This window comes from Anomaloglossus baeobatrachus, chromosome 2, assembly GCF_048569485.1.
Source record: "Anomaloglossus baeobatrachus isolate aAnoBae1 chromosome 2, aAnoBae1.hap1, whole genome shotgun sequence".
NCBI lineage: Eukaryota > Metazoa > Chordata > Amphibia > Anura > Aromobatidae > Anomaloglossus > Anomaloglossus baeobatrachus.
The window spans coordinates 788,021,721-788,039,564 of NC_134354.1; the positions used below are offsets into that span (position 1 = coordinate 788,021,721).

Consider the following 17,844-nt stretch of genomic DNA (forward strand, 5'->3'; position numbering starts at 1 on the left):
TCGCTAGCGAGATCGCAGGTGAGTCACGGTTTCTGTGACGCAGTAGCGATCCCGTTAGCGATCTTGTTATGTGTGACACCTACCAGCGATCAGGCCCCTGCTGTAAGGTCGCCGGTCATTGCAGAATGGCCCCTGCTGTGAGGTCGCCGGTCATTGCAGAATGGCCCCTGCTGTGAGGTCGCCGGTCATTGCAGAATGGCCCCTGCTGTGAGGTCGCCGGTCATTGCAGAATGGCCCCTGCTGTGAGGTCGCCGGTCATTGCAGAATGGCCCCTGCTGTAAGGTCGCCGGTCATTGCAGAATGGCCCCTGCTGTGAGGTCGCCGGTCATTGCAGAATGGTCCAGGCCATTTTCTTCAAAGGTGATGTCCTGCTGGGCAGGATACATTGCTGTGTTTGATACTGTGTGACCGGGTCACAGTGACTGCTGAGATCGTTATACAGGTCACTACTGCGACCTGTATTGTTCCTGCATCGCTGGTAAGACCTGACTGTGTGACATCTCACCTGCGACCTCCCAGCGACTTACCTGCGATCCCTATCAGGTCGCATCGTTTTCGGGATCGCTGGTAAGTCGTTGTGTGTGACTGGGCCTTTAGATGAAGTTAAAGGAAGTTGTCACTGGGCTTCTGATGGCGGGTATGGACATTTTGGAGTGAATCAAAATTCTGCCTCAGGCAAGCTGAGCTGACAGTTTAATTCAGCAATAAAAGCAGGGGCCAACACCTAGTAAAGTGCTACAATCTGCATTTCAAAAGGAAAGGGCTTAGGTAATCTAATCAATGACTTGGACAGCTTAAAAGTGCTGAAATTTGCATAACAACCACAGTGGCAGGGCTGTACTTGACATCTGGCAATTGCCAGATGGGCTGGTACCTAACCTGGGCTGATCTGACACTCCCATTATTTTTAGCAGCACAGGATAGGAAATGGAGGGGTCAAGCTAAGTGCTGACAAACAGGCTGTAGCAATGCATGATGGAACTTGTAGTATTAGCTAACAGTAACCCTGGAGAGCTAACATGATAGATGTAAACAGCAGTGTAAGGTCCAGGGTGTCCATGGAACTTGTGTTTTCTTGCCCTCGTCCAAGATGAAGTCTGTTGCCTCATTCTGGGATTTAACCCTTGCCTGAGTATTTTGTGCTGCTGGATCCTGAGTCTTTCCTGACGCTGCATGTTAGTTCTGTGCTGTGCTTTATTACGGTTCAGCTGCCTGCAGTCAACGGTGCATTACCCTGATCCTGGCTGTGGATCCCTCCCTTCAAGACACCTAGGAGAAGAGCTCTATACTGCTGGACTTCCTTGTTCTGTAAGAACTAGTTTCTCTGTTAGTGATCAGTGTACTTAATCCAGAACTCTATCTGTACAGGCTGTGTGCTGGACTTGTGCAGGACTTTGCTCAGCCCTAGGAAGTACACTGATAACTGTTTATTTGCTGTGTGTTTTTCAGCATATAACTTCTGGACACTCACGTATTAGTGCTGTGCGCACACCTGCATATAGCTTCTGGACATTCACCACTTGTTTGCTGTGCGTATTCCAGCATATCATTCTGGACATTCACATATTTGTTTGCTGTGCGCAATCCTGCATAATATTTCTGGACATTCACATATTAGTGCGGTTTGCACTTACATTTAATTTGTAGCTGCCTACTGTTCTTCTTTGTTATTTACACTGTTCTTCTTTGTTATTTACACTGTTCTTCTTTGTTATTTACACTGTTCTTCTTTGTTATTTACACTGTTCTTCTTTGTTATTTACACTGTGTGTTTATTATTTGTTAATACAGAATATTTACCCAACTCTTGCCACAATGATACATTTAGTGCCACATAATAGCTAGATTGATGAATTAAAAATGAAATGAGTTAGGGTAGTGGATAACTTTTGTAACCTTTTATCAACCATGGAGAGCTATTTAGTTTCTCTCCACACATGGACGTCAATTAACGTCCTCAAATTCTATTCAGTCAGTTTCAACAAAATCAATACTTTGTTTCTTTTGCAAATTTCAGAATTTGCAATTTTTTTTATTGCAAATATATGAGTTTAGACACACAACCTTCCCAAAGCTCCATCCCCATAGTTATGTTTATAAAAGCTACATATAGAAATAAACTACTTAAAGAGTTCAGTGATTAAAAAGGAAAATAAAAACTGCGAGATAATTTAATAAATAATATGCAGAACATTCTCCATATTCATCTGACCCCCATCATTGGACATGATTAGCAAGGTAAAGCTAGTCATACACATAAGATTAGTGTTAGCTGCTCTGGAAAATTATTCACGAGCATGAGATCTGTCAGGATGGACTTTTTTCCCCGCCTTGTTAATGGAAACTTCACAAAGATTGCATGATCGGCCAATTATTTGCAGCTCCGTTCAATTCACTCTGCTAGTTTACATTTTTTTTTAACAATCTCCTTCATGTATCTTCAAGCATAATGATGACTTACTGTAACAAATATACAGCTGCACTCTGTGATGCTAAGGTATGCAATCATTGACTATAGTAATTTGGACATATATCACTTCTAAATAGAGACAATTAAGAATTGAAACATTAGAGCATAAAATGGCCAGTTTTATGTGAGCCCAGCAGCCAGTGTCAAGGCGAATCTCATTTTCTGGGTTACTACCTAAATGCATCTACCAGGGCTGAACAGCCTACAATTTTATGTACGGGCAGTAACCTTCTAATAGAAAATTAAAAATCACCATAAGCTGGTAGGAAGGAGAGTGCTCAGTCAGAAGGCATGACCCTATGTCACGTCCCCACCAGATGCCGCTCCTGCGACTTCTGCTCCAATCGCCAGACGACGCCATGTTCCCACCATGGATAGTGCTGGTGATGGGAGAGGAGTCGGTGCCCGCGGCTCTGCGGAGCACTGGCTCCGCTCATCCACTAGGCTGGGTTTCCCTGGAACCTGCAGTACCACTGGCTGACTGTGGGTGGCGTGTGTCTTCCAGCTGATGTTGCCAACATTCACCTGCAGCCAATGGGAAGACACCACACCCTTCTTATTTCCCCTCCTGTCACATGACCACTGCCAGAGATAGTTCTGTACTCCTGGCTCATGTGCTGTTTGTATTGTGATTCCTGTGCGCTGACCTTTGCTTGTTGTTAACTACCCTCCTGCCTGTCGTTTTTGTACCCTGCTGCCAGTTCCGGATTTGACCTCTGCTTTGTCTCCTCACTACGCCCTTGCCTGCCGATTCTGTTCCTGTTTTGCATCTCCTGGTTTTTGACCCTGCCTGACGACCACAGACTACAGCCTACCACAGGTAGTGATCTCTACGGCTCTGTGTAATTTCACATCCCTGTATAGGGGTTAAAGGGTTGCAGAGTTCTTGGGGTCCTGCTTTGTGAGCAGCCTTACTCTAGACTCCCCTTACAGCCAGTCTGAGTCTGTGGCTCCAATCAGGCATTACACCCTATAATCTAAAATGAGAAAACTGATGGCGCTTCCTAAGAGATAAGTGTGAACGGGTGCAAACTGAACATGAAATATACTCTAACAAATATACAGCTGCACTCTGACACGCTAAGGTATGCACACTTTGCATATAGGAATTTGTCAATGCATTACTGCTAAGGTGATTTTTAATTTTCCATTAGCGGGTTCCTGCCCGCACATAAAATTTTAGGCTTTTCAGCCCAGGTAGATTCATTTAGGTAGGGAGCCAGCAAACAGATACGCCTTGACGCTGGCTACTAGGCTGACATAACACTGGCCTTTTTATGCACTGTCTTCATTTGTATTTGCTTAGCAGAAATGTATATCCAAATTCCTATATTCAATGGTTGCGTGCCTTAGTGTTTCAGAGTACAGCTGTTTATTTGTTAGAGTATATTTAATGTTCACTTTGCACCTGTTCACATTTGTCTTGTTAAGAAGAGCTGTCAGTTTTCTCATAATGATGGTCTTGTCATTCTTACAAAAGATTCAACTTCTGATTAATCATCCACATTCTTGAATAAATTAATTAATACAAACTGAAATATAATCTGATTATCACCTGCGGGAAAAAAATCTGTTCCACTCGTTAATTTTTGTTGGGATTGCTCTCGGCTGGACACACGTTTGCAGCTGGCAGTTACAATGGATTCTATGAAAGTGCGGGACCCAGTTCTGATTAATCCGAGCCCTCTGTTCTACTAAGTTTTATTGGGATTGCTCTCAGCTCGACACCAGTTTACAGCTGGCAGCTACAATGGATTCCATGAAAGTGGGGGACCCAGTTCTAGTCAATCCAAACCCTCTACTCTGTAGGCTATGTCAATTTGTATATAGCTATTCTTCTTACAAAAAAACCCACTTTCAAACACGTATGTTGTTAATGTCTATAGGGTCACGCAATCATCTTTTTCGGAAAAAAGTGGAAGTGGTCTTTTCTAGGATAGTTGGGTATGATGGCGTGAATTATCGTCATCAGAAGTTCTCATTCTGACTTTCAGAAACCTGGGGGACCCAGTTCTGGTTAATCCGAGCCCTCTGTTCTACTAATGTTTGTTAGGATTGCTCTCGGCTGGACACAAGTTCACAATGGATTCCATGAAAGTGGGTGAACCAGTTCTGGTTAATCCGAACCCTTTGTTCCACTAATTTACTAATTTTTGTTGGGATTGCTCTCGGCTGGACACAAGTTTGCAGCTGGCAGCTACAATGGATTCCATGAAAGCGGGAGACCCAATTCTGAGTAATCCGAGCCCTTTGTTCCACTAATTTTTGTTGGGATTGCCTTGGGCTGGACACAAGTGAGCAGCTGGAAGTTACATTGGATTCCATGAAAGTGGGGGACCAAATTCTAATTAATCCGAGCCCTTTGTTCCACTAATTCTTGTTGGTATTGCTCTCGGCTGGACACAAGTTTCCAGCTGGCAGCTACAATGGATTCTATGAAAGTGGGGGACCCAATTCTGGTTAATCCGGGCCCTCTGTTCCACTAATTTTTGATGGGATTGCTCTCGGCTGGACACAAGTTTACAACGGATTCCAGGAAAGGGGGTGACCCAGTGGTGGTCAATCCAAACCCTCTACTCTGTTGGCTATATCAATCTGTATATAGCTATTCTTCTTACAAAAAACCCCACTTTCAAACACATATGTTGTTAATGTCTGTATGGTCACGCAATCATCGTTTTCGGCAAATAGTGGAAGTGGTCTTTCCTCGGAAGGTTGAGTATGATGGCGTGAATTATCGTCATCAGAAGTTCTCATTTTGACTTTCAGAAGCCTTTTGCTCTCTGCGGTTCTTCTTCTTTGAATTGCATGGGTCTTAAATGATATAAACACCACTTTTTTTAACTTAAATGCATGTATTTTTGGCTGCTAATCAATTTTGGAATAGGGTATCATTAAAAATGTTGTATAGTTTGTTTTCTACAACCTCTATACAGAAAAGACTGCAGAATAAGTCATCAGTGAATTAAAAAGTGAGCTGGTTCTGACTGCATCCTCTGTAAGACCCCTTTTACACATCCTTTTTTGCCATCAGTCACAATCCGTTGAATGTTGCAAAAAACGGATCCGGCGTTGGCTCAATTTCTTTCTCAGTGACTTATAATAGCGACGGATTGCGATGGATGGCCTCATGTTACATCCGTCGTACGACGGATCCATCGAAAAATATGTGTCCATCGGACGGAGATGACATCCACAGTAAGGCTTCTTTCACACATCAGTTTTTTCCAATCAGTCACAATCCGAACAGTGGTTTTTACCCGTTTTGGGCATGCTCAGTTACAAAAAACGGAGTCCGTCATTTGACGGATTGCGATGGATCCGGCGTCCATAGGCTTCCATTCTAAAAAAAGGCGGATGGCGACGGATCCGTCACTGTCCGCTTTTTCAATGTTTACAAAAAACGTTGCTTTGGACGTTGCTTCCGTCGGCCGCACAGACAATTTTTGATGGATCCGTCGTACGACGGATGAAACGTGAGGTCATCCGTCGCAATCCATCACTAATGCAAGTCAATGAGAAGAAAACGGATCCAGCGCTGGATCCGGTTTTTTCACATTTTGATGGATTGCGACTGATGCAAAAAAACTGATGTGTGAAAGGGGCCTAACATTTCTTGTGTGCATTGAAAAAACGGATAGTGATGGATCCGTCGCCGTCCATCGTTTTGTGCAATGGAAACCTATGGGCGCAGGATCCGTCGTAATCTGTCAAATGACAAAATCCAGCGACGGATCGTTTTTTAACCAAGCATGCTCAGATGGGGTGTAAATTAATTTCTGGTCAGCAAAAATGTCTCTCTCAATAGCAAATAACCTTTGGCATGAAAACACTGGTACGACGGATCCGTTTTTTTACAAGATCCGTCCCATCAGTTTTACCACAATCTGCGACGGATCAGTCGCATCAGTCACAAAACGAATTGTGACTGATGGAATAAAACTGATGTGTGAAAGGGGCCTAACACTTTCTTCTGGTCAGATGCTTCAGGAGAGAAGAGAGATAAGCGAACACACAATGCCATCAGAACACGCTCACTGACAGATTAACTGATAACTCCTTTTGCAGTCTGCTAAATACACTGATAGATCGAGGCCGTGGAAAGCAAAAGCTCCAAAATGTCTAATGACACCCTTAAAAAATGATTTTGTGCCAAAAATATGTTCACTTAGATAAAAAAATTGCACTCAGATTTATTTTTTCCCCACAAATATATAAGTCCTGATGTGACTGCCCGATAGTGAGGGACAGGGGGTTTCTATACTGTCCCTCATGCAGTGGACCCTAGGCTATCCCTGATCTCTGGATTACCTTTGATGGTGGAGATGCTGGAGTCCCGTGACTTACTATTCTCCTAACCACCGGACCAGAACTAAACTGTTCCCCCGTGGGGAAGGAAGGAACAGGAGTGTGATAACAACACAAATAAAGACAGACAGGTAAAAAATAAAACTCAGAGACACTGAGAACTCACAGGAACAAATAATAAAAACTAAAGGGGGCTTTACACGCTAGCGATATCGCTGGTGAAAGCACCCGCCTCCGTCGTTTGTGCGTCACGGGCAAATCGCTGCCCGTGGCGCACAATATCGTTCGGAGCCGTCACACAGGACTTACCTGCCTAGCGACATCGCTGTTGCTGGCGAACCGCCTCCTTTCTAAGGAGAAGTGGAGGTGCGGAGATGAGCGGCTCTAACATACCGCCCTTTCTTCCTCATTGCCGGCGGCCGCAGGTAAGCTGTAGTTCGTCGTTCCAGAGGTGTCACACATAGCGATGTGTGCTGCCTCGGGAACCACGAATAACCTGCGTCCTCAAGAATCAACGATTTTTTGAAAATGAACGATGTGTCAACGATGGACGATTTGGTGAGTATTTTCTATCGTTAACGGCCGCTCGTTGGTGTCACACGCAACGACGTCACTAACGATGCCGGATGTGCGTCACGGAATCCGTGACCCCGGTGATATATCGTAGATACGTTGTTGCGTGTAACGGGGCCTTAAGGAGAAAAGCAAGAGAAGTAAGGAAGGAATAAAAGAAAACAAACAAGGGTTAACTCCACAACTGCACTCAGTAAGTCTGGATCACAACACCTCACCAGACCAGTATAGAGAAGCTATAGCTGGCATTAAAGGAAGTGTCCAGACAGCATATATAGGAGGGGAGTGAATGTTACTAGCTCGCCAACAGCATGTGATCAAAGGAGACTAGCAAGCAGCCCAACAGAGAATAACTGCTGCTAGCCTACCTACGAGTCAACGTGGGTCAACTGACGAGCTGCCTGTGCTGGTCTCAGATATCAGAGAAGTTAGCAGGCAGAGAGCCAAGGTCTGCAGTCTCCACAGATCCTGACAGCGTCATGACAGTCAGCGATGTTTGTAAAAACCTCCTTGTGACAATACATTTAAGAAAAAAATTGCAGTGTCCATATTCTCTGAAAAAGTTAAAGTTCCTACACCTGCTACATTGTAAAACTAATGGCCACAAATCAGAGAGAAAAGATAGTAAAGCACAATACCTGGTCAATAGCGTGGTCCTGGAAAAGGATGTACAGACAGTCTATAGACACTCACACCTTGCTGTGTTGGAACCGTCCTTCTCTATCAGACTTTAAAGAGTAAAAAAAAGAGTTGAAAATGAAATAAAATAAATCAATCTTCCCAAAGCAACGGATGAAGCCGTTACTAATAATCCGGACTTTATCTTCTGGCTGTAAATTCTCAGAACTTGTCCGGTATTGGCTTCTTCCTTCTATGCTGAGATCTCGGCAGACTGATATTGTGCTCGGCTTCTGCATATATATATACAGTATATATACAGTATACAAGGTGTAAGCGCTCAAGTGTGAAATCACAGGGGAGGCAAATCCTCGAATGCAGAGAATCGTGGTAAATTACACTGGGAATATGTTGATGAGACAGAAAACACAGATAATGATATTTCATAGGGAATTTAGGGAATCTTTACTCAATTAAAAGTTTGTGTATCAGTGTGGAGAAGAGCGAGTTTATTCCATACAAAAAGAATTTGTGTCTAACAATTTATGATTCAGTTTGCAATAAGCAGAAGCCACAATTCTACACATTGTAGGAGAATAGCCATAGCATGATCATCAGCAAATAGTCAAATAAATTGGAAATTTACTCAAATTTTGCAAGATTCTACATTCACCAAAATAGTGATTTACTTAGAATTCACCAGTTTTCTAATCCATAAAGGGCCATCAAAAGGTAACAAAAAATCTGTAGTGTAAAACAGGAAAAGTTCCCATGGAGAAACGAACTTCCATAAAACTTGACTTTTATTTCTTGCGTAAAAACATAGTAGGTAAAGAAACCAGCATTGACCTGTAGTAGGAAAGCAGGTAATAGGACTAAGCATTTCAGTATGAAACCTTCATCAGGGTCTATGAGAAAGTCACCAAGTGTCTTGGCGGTATCTGGCACTGTTCACACCACAGACTCTTACACTCCGATTTCTCTAGGGCTTCTGAGTTGCACAGTCAGGCTACGACATCAACCAGCTGTGTGTTCATTAGTGATCGGGAGGGCAGAGGTTAATCTCTCCTAGCCTGCTGATTACCTCTAGGATCACATGTTATAAGAAACCTATCACAGCTTTTCCATACCTTTTTAAGATAGTGGAAACTGACTTCCTGTGCCTATTATAGCTGTAAGTGGATACCGGTCCATGTGCTGTTGTGATCCAGTTGCTGGTGAACTACTGAGTTCTGTTTGGTGTGTTTTCGGAATTCTCTTGTTGTCTGTTTATTCCTTCCTGCTCTTTATTTCCTATTGATTACATATCGTCTAATACCTCTGTGTTATTGATGTGAGTTAGAGATTTTCTTCTCCATTTGTCTATTTGTGTGGGTTTAACTGCTCCCTTGGGATTTAGGAGAGGGGGTATTAGAGCAGGGCTGATCAGGAGCAAGGCTTGGTTGGTAGTCCAGACCTTCTCACTATCAGAAGTACCTCTGGGATAAGGACAGCTACTGCCCACTAGCCCGAGGGCCTGTCTAGGAGATCCAGAGCCCAGTTCTCACCTTATACTTCATGAAATTATAATCGGCCGAACTTAAATTTTGACATGGATCCAGTTGCTGCCCTTTCTAGACAATTGCGGTCCTTGTCTCTCCAGGTGGCGGACTTAAAGTCGGCAGTACAACAATAAGCACAGTTCGCCATTCTGTTGCTATCCGCATTGGTTGTCAAACCCAAACTGCCCCTTCTGGAAAGGTTTTATGGAGAGTGCAGCTGGTTTGTTTCCTTCAGGGAGGCATGCAAATTATATTTTTGGCATTGTCACCACACTTTTTTTGTAGTGAGGTGCAGTGAGTGGGAATTGTGGTCTTGTTCCTGAGCAGGGATCCACAAGCTTGGGTTTTCTCCTGGCCTCCTAAGTCACCTGTGTTTGTGTTGGTGGACAGATTCGTCTCTGCTCTGGGTCTTATTTATGATAAGGTAAGCTGAGTGTAAAATCCATTCACTACACCAGGAGAATCGGTCGGTAGAGGATTATTGTGCTGAATTCCGGCACTGTTCAGTGGACACTCGATGGAAAGACCCTGCACTCAAAAAACAGTTTTGTCAGGGTGTGTCTGAGAGGGTAAAAGAGGCATTTGCGATGTAGGAGACTCCCCCCACTCTTGAGTGTGCCATGTCGCTTGTAATCCGTATCGATCGTCGGTTCCGTCTGAGGTCTCATAATACTAAGACTCTCTGGGAGGGGGTTTCAGTACCCACTTTACTTCCCAAGGCCTCACCTGAGCCCATGATTCTTGGAGCAACGTCACAGGACAGGAGAGGTTCCTCCACTACTAAATGGGGATGAGTCTGTTTTTATTGTGGTAGAAAGGGGACACTTTATTAGCATCTGTGCCTCAGTGTTTAATGAAAATCGGAAGTTGTGAAAACCTTTAGACCCTGGTGGATTGGGGGTTTCCAGTTGGGGTCTACATATTTCCTCCACCATGGCTTCTCAGTGTTTATTACCTGCCAGGGTTAAAATTAGGGGGCAGGATGTTTCCCTTAAAGGTTTTTCTAGTTAGTGGCTCTGGGGCAAACATAATTGACGAACAGCTTGCTTAATCCTGTGGGTTAAAGGTGAACAAGTTATCTAGTCCGGTTTGGATTTTTACCATTGATTCCATTGACCAAGGGGTCTTTATGGAGTGTGTACAGGCCCTAGAACTTGATATTGCGGTAATTCATTCAGAGCACATGTCATGCTTTGTGCTCAAAGACCTTCCGGCACAAATTTTTTTCAGGCTTCCCTTGGTTTACATTATATAACCCGGTTGTTGACTGGAAAACCCAGGGCATTATTAAATGGAACTCTAATTGTAACAAACACTGTCTAGGGACCTACCCACTTGTATTCCGGAGCCTTTCTCAGAGTTTGATGATGTATTATCTGAAAGGGATTTTTAGAAATCCCATGCCCACTGCACTTCTTTTCTCTGTAGCATAAACTGACCTGCGGCATGGCTTTCTGTGCCGCAGCATGTCAATTTATGCTGTGAAGATGAGTGTTGATGAGAAGAATAGAGCTAAAGTCTGCAGTGGCCTGAACCTGGATCGTGGCACTGACAGCTGCGTTCTCCCATGGACAACATTTGTTTCTCCGCAGAGATACAGGGCTGGCACTAGATGCAGTATCACCAGGTCGTGGTCACATAGCAAAGAGTGAGAAATTTAGCACTACAGCAACATTTTTGTAAAGTACTTGTGGATTCAAAATGCTCACGATATCCCTGAATAAAATCCTTGAGGGGTCTAGTATTCAAAATGGGGTCACTTGTGGGGGTTTCTGCTGTATTAGGGGCCCTGCAAATGGGACATGGTGCCCGCAATTTAATTAAACTTTTCCAAAATTCAAATGGTGCTCCTTCTGTTCCGAACCCTGCCGTTTGTACAAACAGATGTTTTTGGCCACATGATGCATATTACTGTGCTCATAAGAAATTGGGTAACAAACTGTGGGGTCCAATTTTTGGTGTTTCCTCTTGAAAACGTGAGAAATTTGGTGCTACAACTTTTTTATGAAAAAAATGAAAATTGTTAATATGACAACCTAAGGTTATTAAATTCTGTGAAGTACCTGTGGGTTCAAAATGCTCACTAAACCCCTGGATAAAATCCTTGAAGGGCTAGTTTACAGAATTGGGTCAATTGTGGGGGAGCTCCACTGCTTAGGCACCTCAAGAGCTCTCCAAACGTGACATGGCATTCACTAATGATTCCAGCCAATTTTGCAGTCAAATAGTACTCCTTCCCTTCCGAGCTCTGCCGTGTGCCCAAACATTTGATTTCTACCACATATTAGGTATCGTGAACTCAGGAGAAATAACACAATACATTTTGTGTGCATATTTTTTTCTGTTATCCTAGTTAAAAAAAGGCTATTTGGTTGAAGTACCAATTTTGTGGTAAAAATGTATTTTTATTTTCACGGCTCAACGTTATAACATTCTGTGAAGAACCTGAGGGTTCAGGGTACTCACCAAACATCTAGATAAATTCCTTGAGCGGTCTAATTTCCAAAATGTGGTAACTTATTGAGGAGTTTTCCTCTTTAGGTACCTTAGGGGCCCTACAAATGCAACATGCTACCTGCAATCTTTTTCAGCCAAGATTGCTTTCCAAAATTCAAATGTTGCTCCTTCCGTTCCGAGCCCTCCCATTTGTCCAAACAGAGGTTTCCGACTAGTTTCCAGAATGGAGTCACTTGTGGGGGGTTTCTACTGTTTAGGTACCTTAGGGCCCCCGCAAATGTAACTTGATGCCCGCAATCAAATTCTGCCAAATTTGTGTTCCAAAATTTAAATATTGCTCCTGCTGTTCCGGAACCTTTTATTTGTCCAAACAGAAATTCCTGAACACATGTGGGGTATCGGCATATTCAGAAAAAAATAGGTAACAAATTTTGGGGTCCATAGTGTTGTGTTATCGTAGCGCCTAACGGGGCAGGTGTTTTAACCTACTCGTTGCCGGGCCGGGGACGCAGATCCTCTGCGATGTCACAGGGTGGCCTGGCTCAGTTCCGTTACCCCAAGGTGTATGGAAAGGAGGGTGGAGGGTGGTAGTTAGGAAAGTCTTTAGATGAACATGACCTTTAGATGAACATGACACCACCTGCGGTATGTGGCCAGGTAACAGCCGCCGCTGCTGTCGCTGTCCTTGTTGTCATATTAAAAGGCAACTTCAGATCACTGAGCCATCCCAGGGTTTGGGAATACAAATTCATTAAAATGTTTAACTCTGTGGACACAGGACTCAACCTGTCAGGAGGATTTATGGCCCATTATAAAATCTGAGAAGTCTATTCCAGAGACTGACCAGACCTCTGATCTTACATAGATATTGGGACAATAAAACTCTGACACCAATCAAAGCTAATTAAGGATTCACTTTCTAAGCTCAGTGTTTGTTTATTTAAATGTTTTTTATTATGCCATCCCTCTGCTCTGTTTGCTCACAAGATTATAATTTTGTTCCTCTCACTGACAACATTCAATAATTGTCCTTTGGGGTGGATGTCACTGCAGCTAGGGTAGATTGGCTTCCCGCAGGTGAAGCTAGGCCCCAGGGATATGATGACGGTGGAACGGAGTAATATGTTGGGGTTGCAGGGCTGAGGGCGATGGCAAGAATTGGACGACACAGGTTGGAATCTCCTGTTACCTTTTACTGGTATTCGGTGAAGTCCAGGAGTTGGTGGCCTGGTCAGCCTGGAAACAGCAGGGGGATTTTTCTCTGCCCGGCGGTTATAAGCCTCCTTCTATGCGCAGTTGTAGGTCGCTGTGGCCTGAAGCTGCACAGCATCCCTTTTTCTCTGTGTGTTAAGTATTCTGTCTGACGGGTAGCGTGAGCCGGTACTGGGGCCCACTCTGTAGTAGTGACCCCGGGATCTTTCTTGCCACTTCGCCTTTGGATTTTAGGTGGGCCAGAGGAGGTAAACTCTTCTGCCCTCCAGCATTACTACTGGACCCTTAGCACCCAGTAGTCTGGGACACCAGTGTCCCGCTCTATGCGCTCGGTCCTGGAGAGCTGGGCAGCAGCTCTCAGAGGGCGACCGTCCTCTTTGCTTTGTACTACTGTTCTGAGGTCTCACTTCCTGTTGCTCCCTAATCCCTCCTCCAGGTCAGTATGTCCAGAGAGGCTCCCTTCAACACAGGTTATGACCTCCCCCTACTGGTCTGGAGGAGGAAGTGGTGTTGCATGTTAGTGTACCTGGCAGAGATTTCCCCACTGCTTTCAAGCATATCATTGCTCCCAGTGATGAGAACAACACCACTGTGGCTCCCAGAACCACCGGGGTGCCACATTTCTTCTAAAAGTGAATAAATTGGGGTTAGAGCAAAATTTTTAGGTAAACTGATAATTTTTGTTTTCATTCCACATCGTTTTAGTTACTGTGAAGCACCTGAAGAGTTAATAAACGTCTTCCATGTGGTTTTGAGTACTTTGAGGGGTGCAGTGTTTAGAATGGTGTTACTTTTGGATCTTTTCTGTCACCCAGGCTTCTGAAAGTCACTTCAAATGTGATGTGGTCCCTACAGAAATGGGTTTGTAAATTTTGTTGAAAAAAATGGAAATTTCTGATAAACTTTGACCCCTTCTAACTTCCTAACCCTCACAAATTTTGTTTAAAAAATTAAAATTGCACTGATGTAAAGTAGACAAGTGGGAAATGTAATGTATTAATTATTTTGTGTGACATATGGTAAGTCTCTGGTTTAAGGGCATAAACATTAAAAGTTTGAAAATTGCAAAATTTTCAAAATTGTTGTCAAATTTCCGATTTTTTTCACAAATAAAAGCAACAAATATCATCCTAAATTTATAATTATCCTGAATTACAATATGTCATAAAAAACAATCTCAGAATCTCTGAGATACGCTGAAGAGTTCTAGAGTTAAAACCTGTGAAGGTGATACTGGTCAGAATTGCAAAAAATGGCACAGGCCAAAAATTGGCTTCGTCCTTTAGGGATTAAAGGGGAAGAGATGAAAACCCAGCAGGAAAGCTACCTAGTACAATGAATACTGACAGCAAGAACAACAGAAAGTTAAGGAGCACTCTGCGCAGCCAAACACTGTGACCTTCTATTGCCAGAAACCACATGACTGTCTCCTGAGACACACCCATGACAACTGCCCTTTTTATTACAGAATATCACATTACATCTCTTTATACTTGTACACCTTTAAGTAACAGTATCATTTTCAAAAAATAGAAACTTTTTTGGTTGTTGAGAAAACTTTCTGTTAAAAATTAGTCGAATTTTCTCTTTTATCGCCTTCATTTTTAATCCATAAAGTATTGGATTGACAATTGGCGGTAACACAAAGAGATTAACCGACATGACTACCCTTATTCCATAGGGCACCATGGAGGGAACGAAGCGATACAGCATTATCTCGAATACACAGTCAGTGAAGAAGATGAGGAGGGATATAATCTGAGGGGCGCAGGTCTGCATGGCCTTGGCTCGGGCTTCCTTGGATTTTGCGCAGACTTTTAGAATTTCAATGTAGGATATAAGGCTGAGCAGAGGCATCGCTGTGATCACACAGACCGTCATGAAAAGGCCATATACATTGTTCACCATTGTGTCCACGCAGGAGAGTCTCACCACTGTCCAGTTGTCACAGTAAATTTTGGGGATCACATTGTCACAAAGAGGCAGCCGGGCAGTCAATGCAACATGGACGGTAATCAGGGCGAAGCAATATCCCCAGGCGGAGAGCAATAACTTACATGTTGTAGACAGGGTCATGATAGTTGAGTATCTCAGGGGGTTGCAGATGCACACGTAGCGGTCAAAAGCCATTATGGCCAAAATGGTGGACTCATAGGCTGCATAGGTGTAGATGCAAAACACTTGGATTAGACAGGCCGTGTAGGAGATACTCCGAGTCTTCAAGCTAAGGTTTGTGAACACACTTGGGTAGAAGGCACTGCTGCCATACAGGTCGTTGGCACACAGGGCACATATGAAGATATACATAGGTTCCTGTAGGCTCTTGTGGAGAAGGACGGTGGAGATAACCGTACTATTACACACAATGATCAGCAGGAAGCCCAGTAATGCGATCACACTGTACAGGTAACCCACATCCGAGAGGTCTCCAAACGCCAGGCTCATCTGGGAAGGATTGGTGAGGGTTGAATTTAACATTTGTGCTCCTGGCAGGATTCCTAGATAAATTAGAGGATACAAAAATTCTTTAATTAACAAAAACAACCAATTTTATCATTACAATTTTTCTACCCGATCTCATTAAATGGAAAAATTATTGCTCACGTCCAAAAGCCAAAAGACTGTGGTGACCTAATGCTTCTTACATTTATGTTGTATCAAATTCTTCATTTTATCTCCTTTTTTAATAAGTAGGTTAAAGGGGTCACTGTCATGTATTATTCTCCAGGTCATAGGTTGCTTCTTAGCTTTTGGGTCCTGAGGTGGTGCGGGGAGGGGCCTGTGTTCAGGAGCCTTGTGCCGGGTGAGTGCTCTGCTTCATTAAAGAGTAAATTTCCCTAGAACACTGACAGTCGCAGTTCCTACTTTGCAGTGAGTTCTCTGGCTTCCAAGTGTTTTGTTGTTCTGATGTTGCCTCCCTACTCTGGATCTTTGTTACCCTTCTCTGCCCGTGCCCCTGACTCTGACGTTATCCTTTTCACTTCTGACCTCCAGCTTGTACCCTGACCTCGGCTCTACTCACTCCCTGTGTACCCTATCTGACTTCCTGGCTTTTGATATCCGGCTTGTACCTTGACCCCGTCTCTGCTTGCTCCCTGTGTGCCTGGCTTCCGACCACCGGTGTATTTGACTTCCCTGTCTCTAGTAGCTTCTATTGACTAGTAATGGGCGAGCACCCCAATGTTCATGTTCAGGAGACTCGCCCAAACATTTTGTAAAGTTTGATTTCGGATTCTGAGATAATGCAAACTTACGTCCAAGCACCGAACTTGGACTTTACAGTTATGTGATAGGGCGGGGGGGGGGTCTGTAAAATAAAGAATATAGTTAATAATAAACATTGTCATTATACTTACAGGTCCCGTGACACGTCTTGAAGACTATGTCTTCCAGCTGCTTCTGCTTCTGGGTTCGATCATTGCTGTGCCCCCGAGTAATCCCCATTGACTACAGTACCTTTCATGACATCATAGCCATGTGACCAGTCTGGTGTGAATGTTGTATTACCTCATTGGTTACAGACTGGTCACATGGCTATGACGTCATGGAAGGTCATGTCGTGTCAGTGAATGTTACATGGGGGCACAGCTGACCGGCCTCAGCTATGCACTCGGATAAAGTCTCTGACTGCTCTCAGCTGAGTCTGTGTGAGCAGATCTGGGCTTGTCTCCTCCACAGATGTAGGAGAGCTGAAGATGCTCGCCCACCTTTGTACTACGTCGGTGGATTTTTGAGTAATAAAGATGGAGTCCTAAATGTCTTCTGTTTTATTTCTAATAAAATATCTTTTTCTCTGTTGTTTTATTTTTCTGTTAAAATAACAGACAATCACAGATGCTGTCACAGGTGGACGTCTGTGATTAGATGCTGGAGTAACCTGAAATCAACCCACACATTCTAGCATCTAGAATGTATGAGCAGATTCAAGGTTACTCCAACGGCCAATCACAGACATGCATTCTGCATGACAGCGTCTGCGATTGTTTGTTGGGTCCCTCACACATATAGTAGTGTAAAAATAAATAAATAATTAACTAAAAAAAAAAAGATGTAGCGCTCCGCAGTATTTTTGATTCTCAGCGCAAATAAAGTGGATGGCTACAGGCTGCCACCCCCATCTGCCTGGCTTTAACTTGGCTAGCAATAAAAATACAGGGAAGACCATTAATTTTTTTTTTAATTATTTAAAAAAAATTAAAAAAATGCGTGGGCTCCTGCCGTATTTTGATGGCCAGTCAGGTAAAACCAGGCAGCTGGGGGCTGGGATTCTCAGCATGGTGAGGCCCAAGCACTCTGGGCCTCCCACACTAAAAATTGCAGGCCGTAGCCGCCCCTGGAAATGGCGCATTGTTTCTTAGCACCGGTTCCAGGCACTTTACATGGCTCATCCAGCGGCCCTGACGGTGGTAGCAGGGGTTAATACCAGCTTTGTATTTTCAGCAGGCACTAAGTTTAAAATTCATTGTGTCACTCCAAATTAGACATAGCCACCATAAATTTCTAGTAAACAGTAAAAAAAAACCAACGCAGAGTTTTTTTTTAATTAGAAATAAAACAATTAAACATTTAGAGACTCCATCTTTATTATAAAAAAAATGCTGAGTCCGACGTAGTCCACAGGTAGAGCATTGTCAGCTCTGCTTCATCGCTCTGTACAGACAAGCA

General features: G+C 43.6%; 1 protein-coding gene across 1 annotated transcript; it reads right to left on the reverse strand.

Annotated features, from left to right (window-relative positions):
* Positions 1–14,682: 14,682 nt before the first annotated feature.
* LOC142290065 (olfactory receptor 52K2-like) lies at positions 14,683–15,657 on the reverse strand. Its single transcript, XM_075334007.1, has one exon. It carries the CDS (start codon positions 15,655–15,657, stop codon positions 14,683–14,685), a length of 975 nt encoding a protein of 324 aa, XP_075190122.1.
* Positions 15,658–17,844: the final 2,187 nt, after the last annotated feature.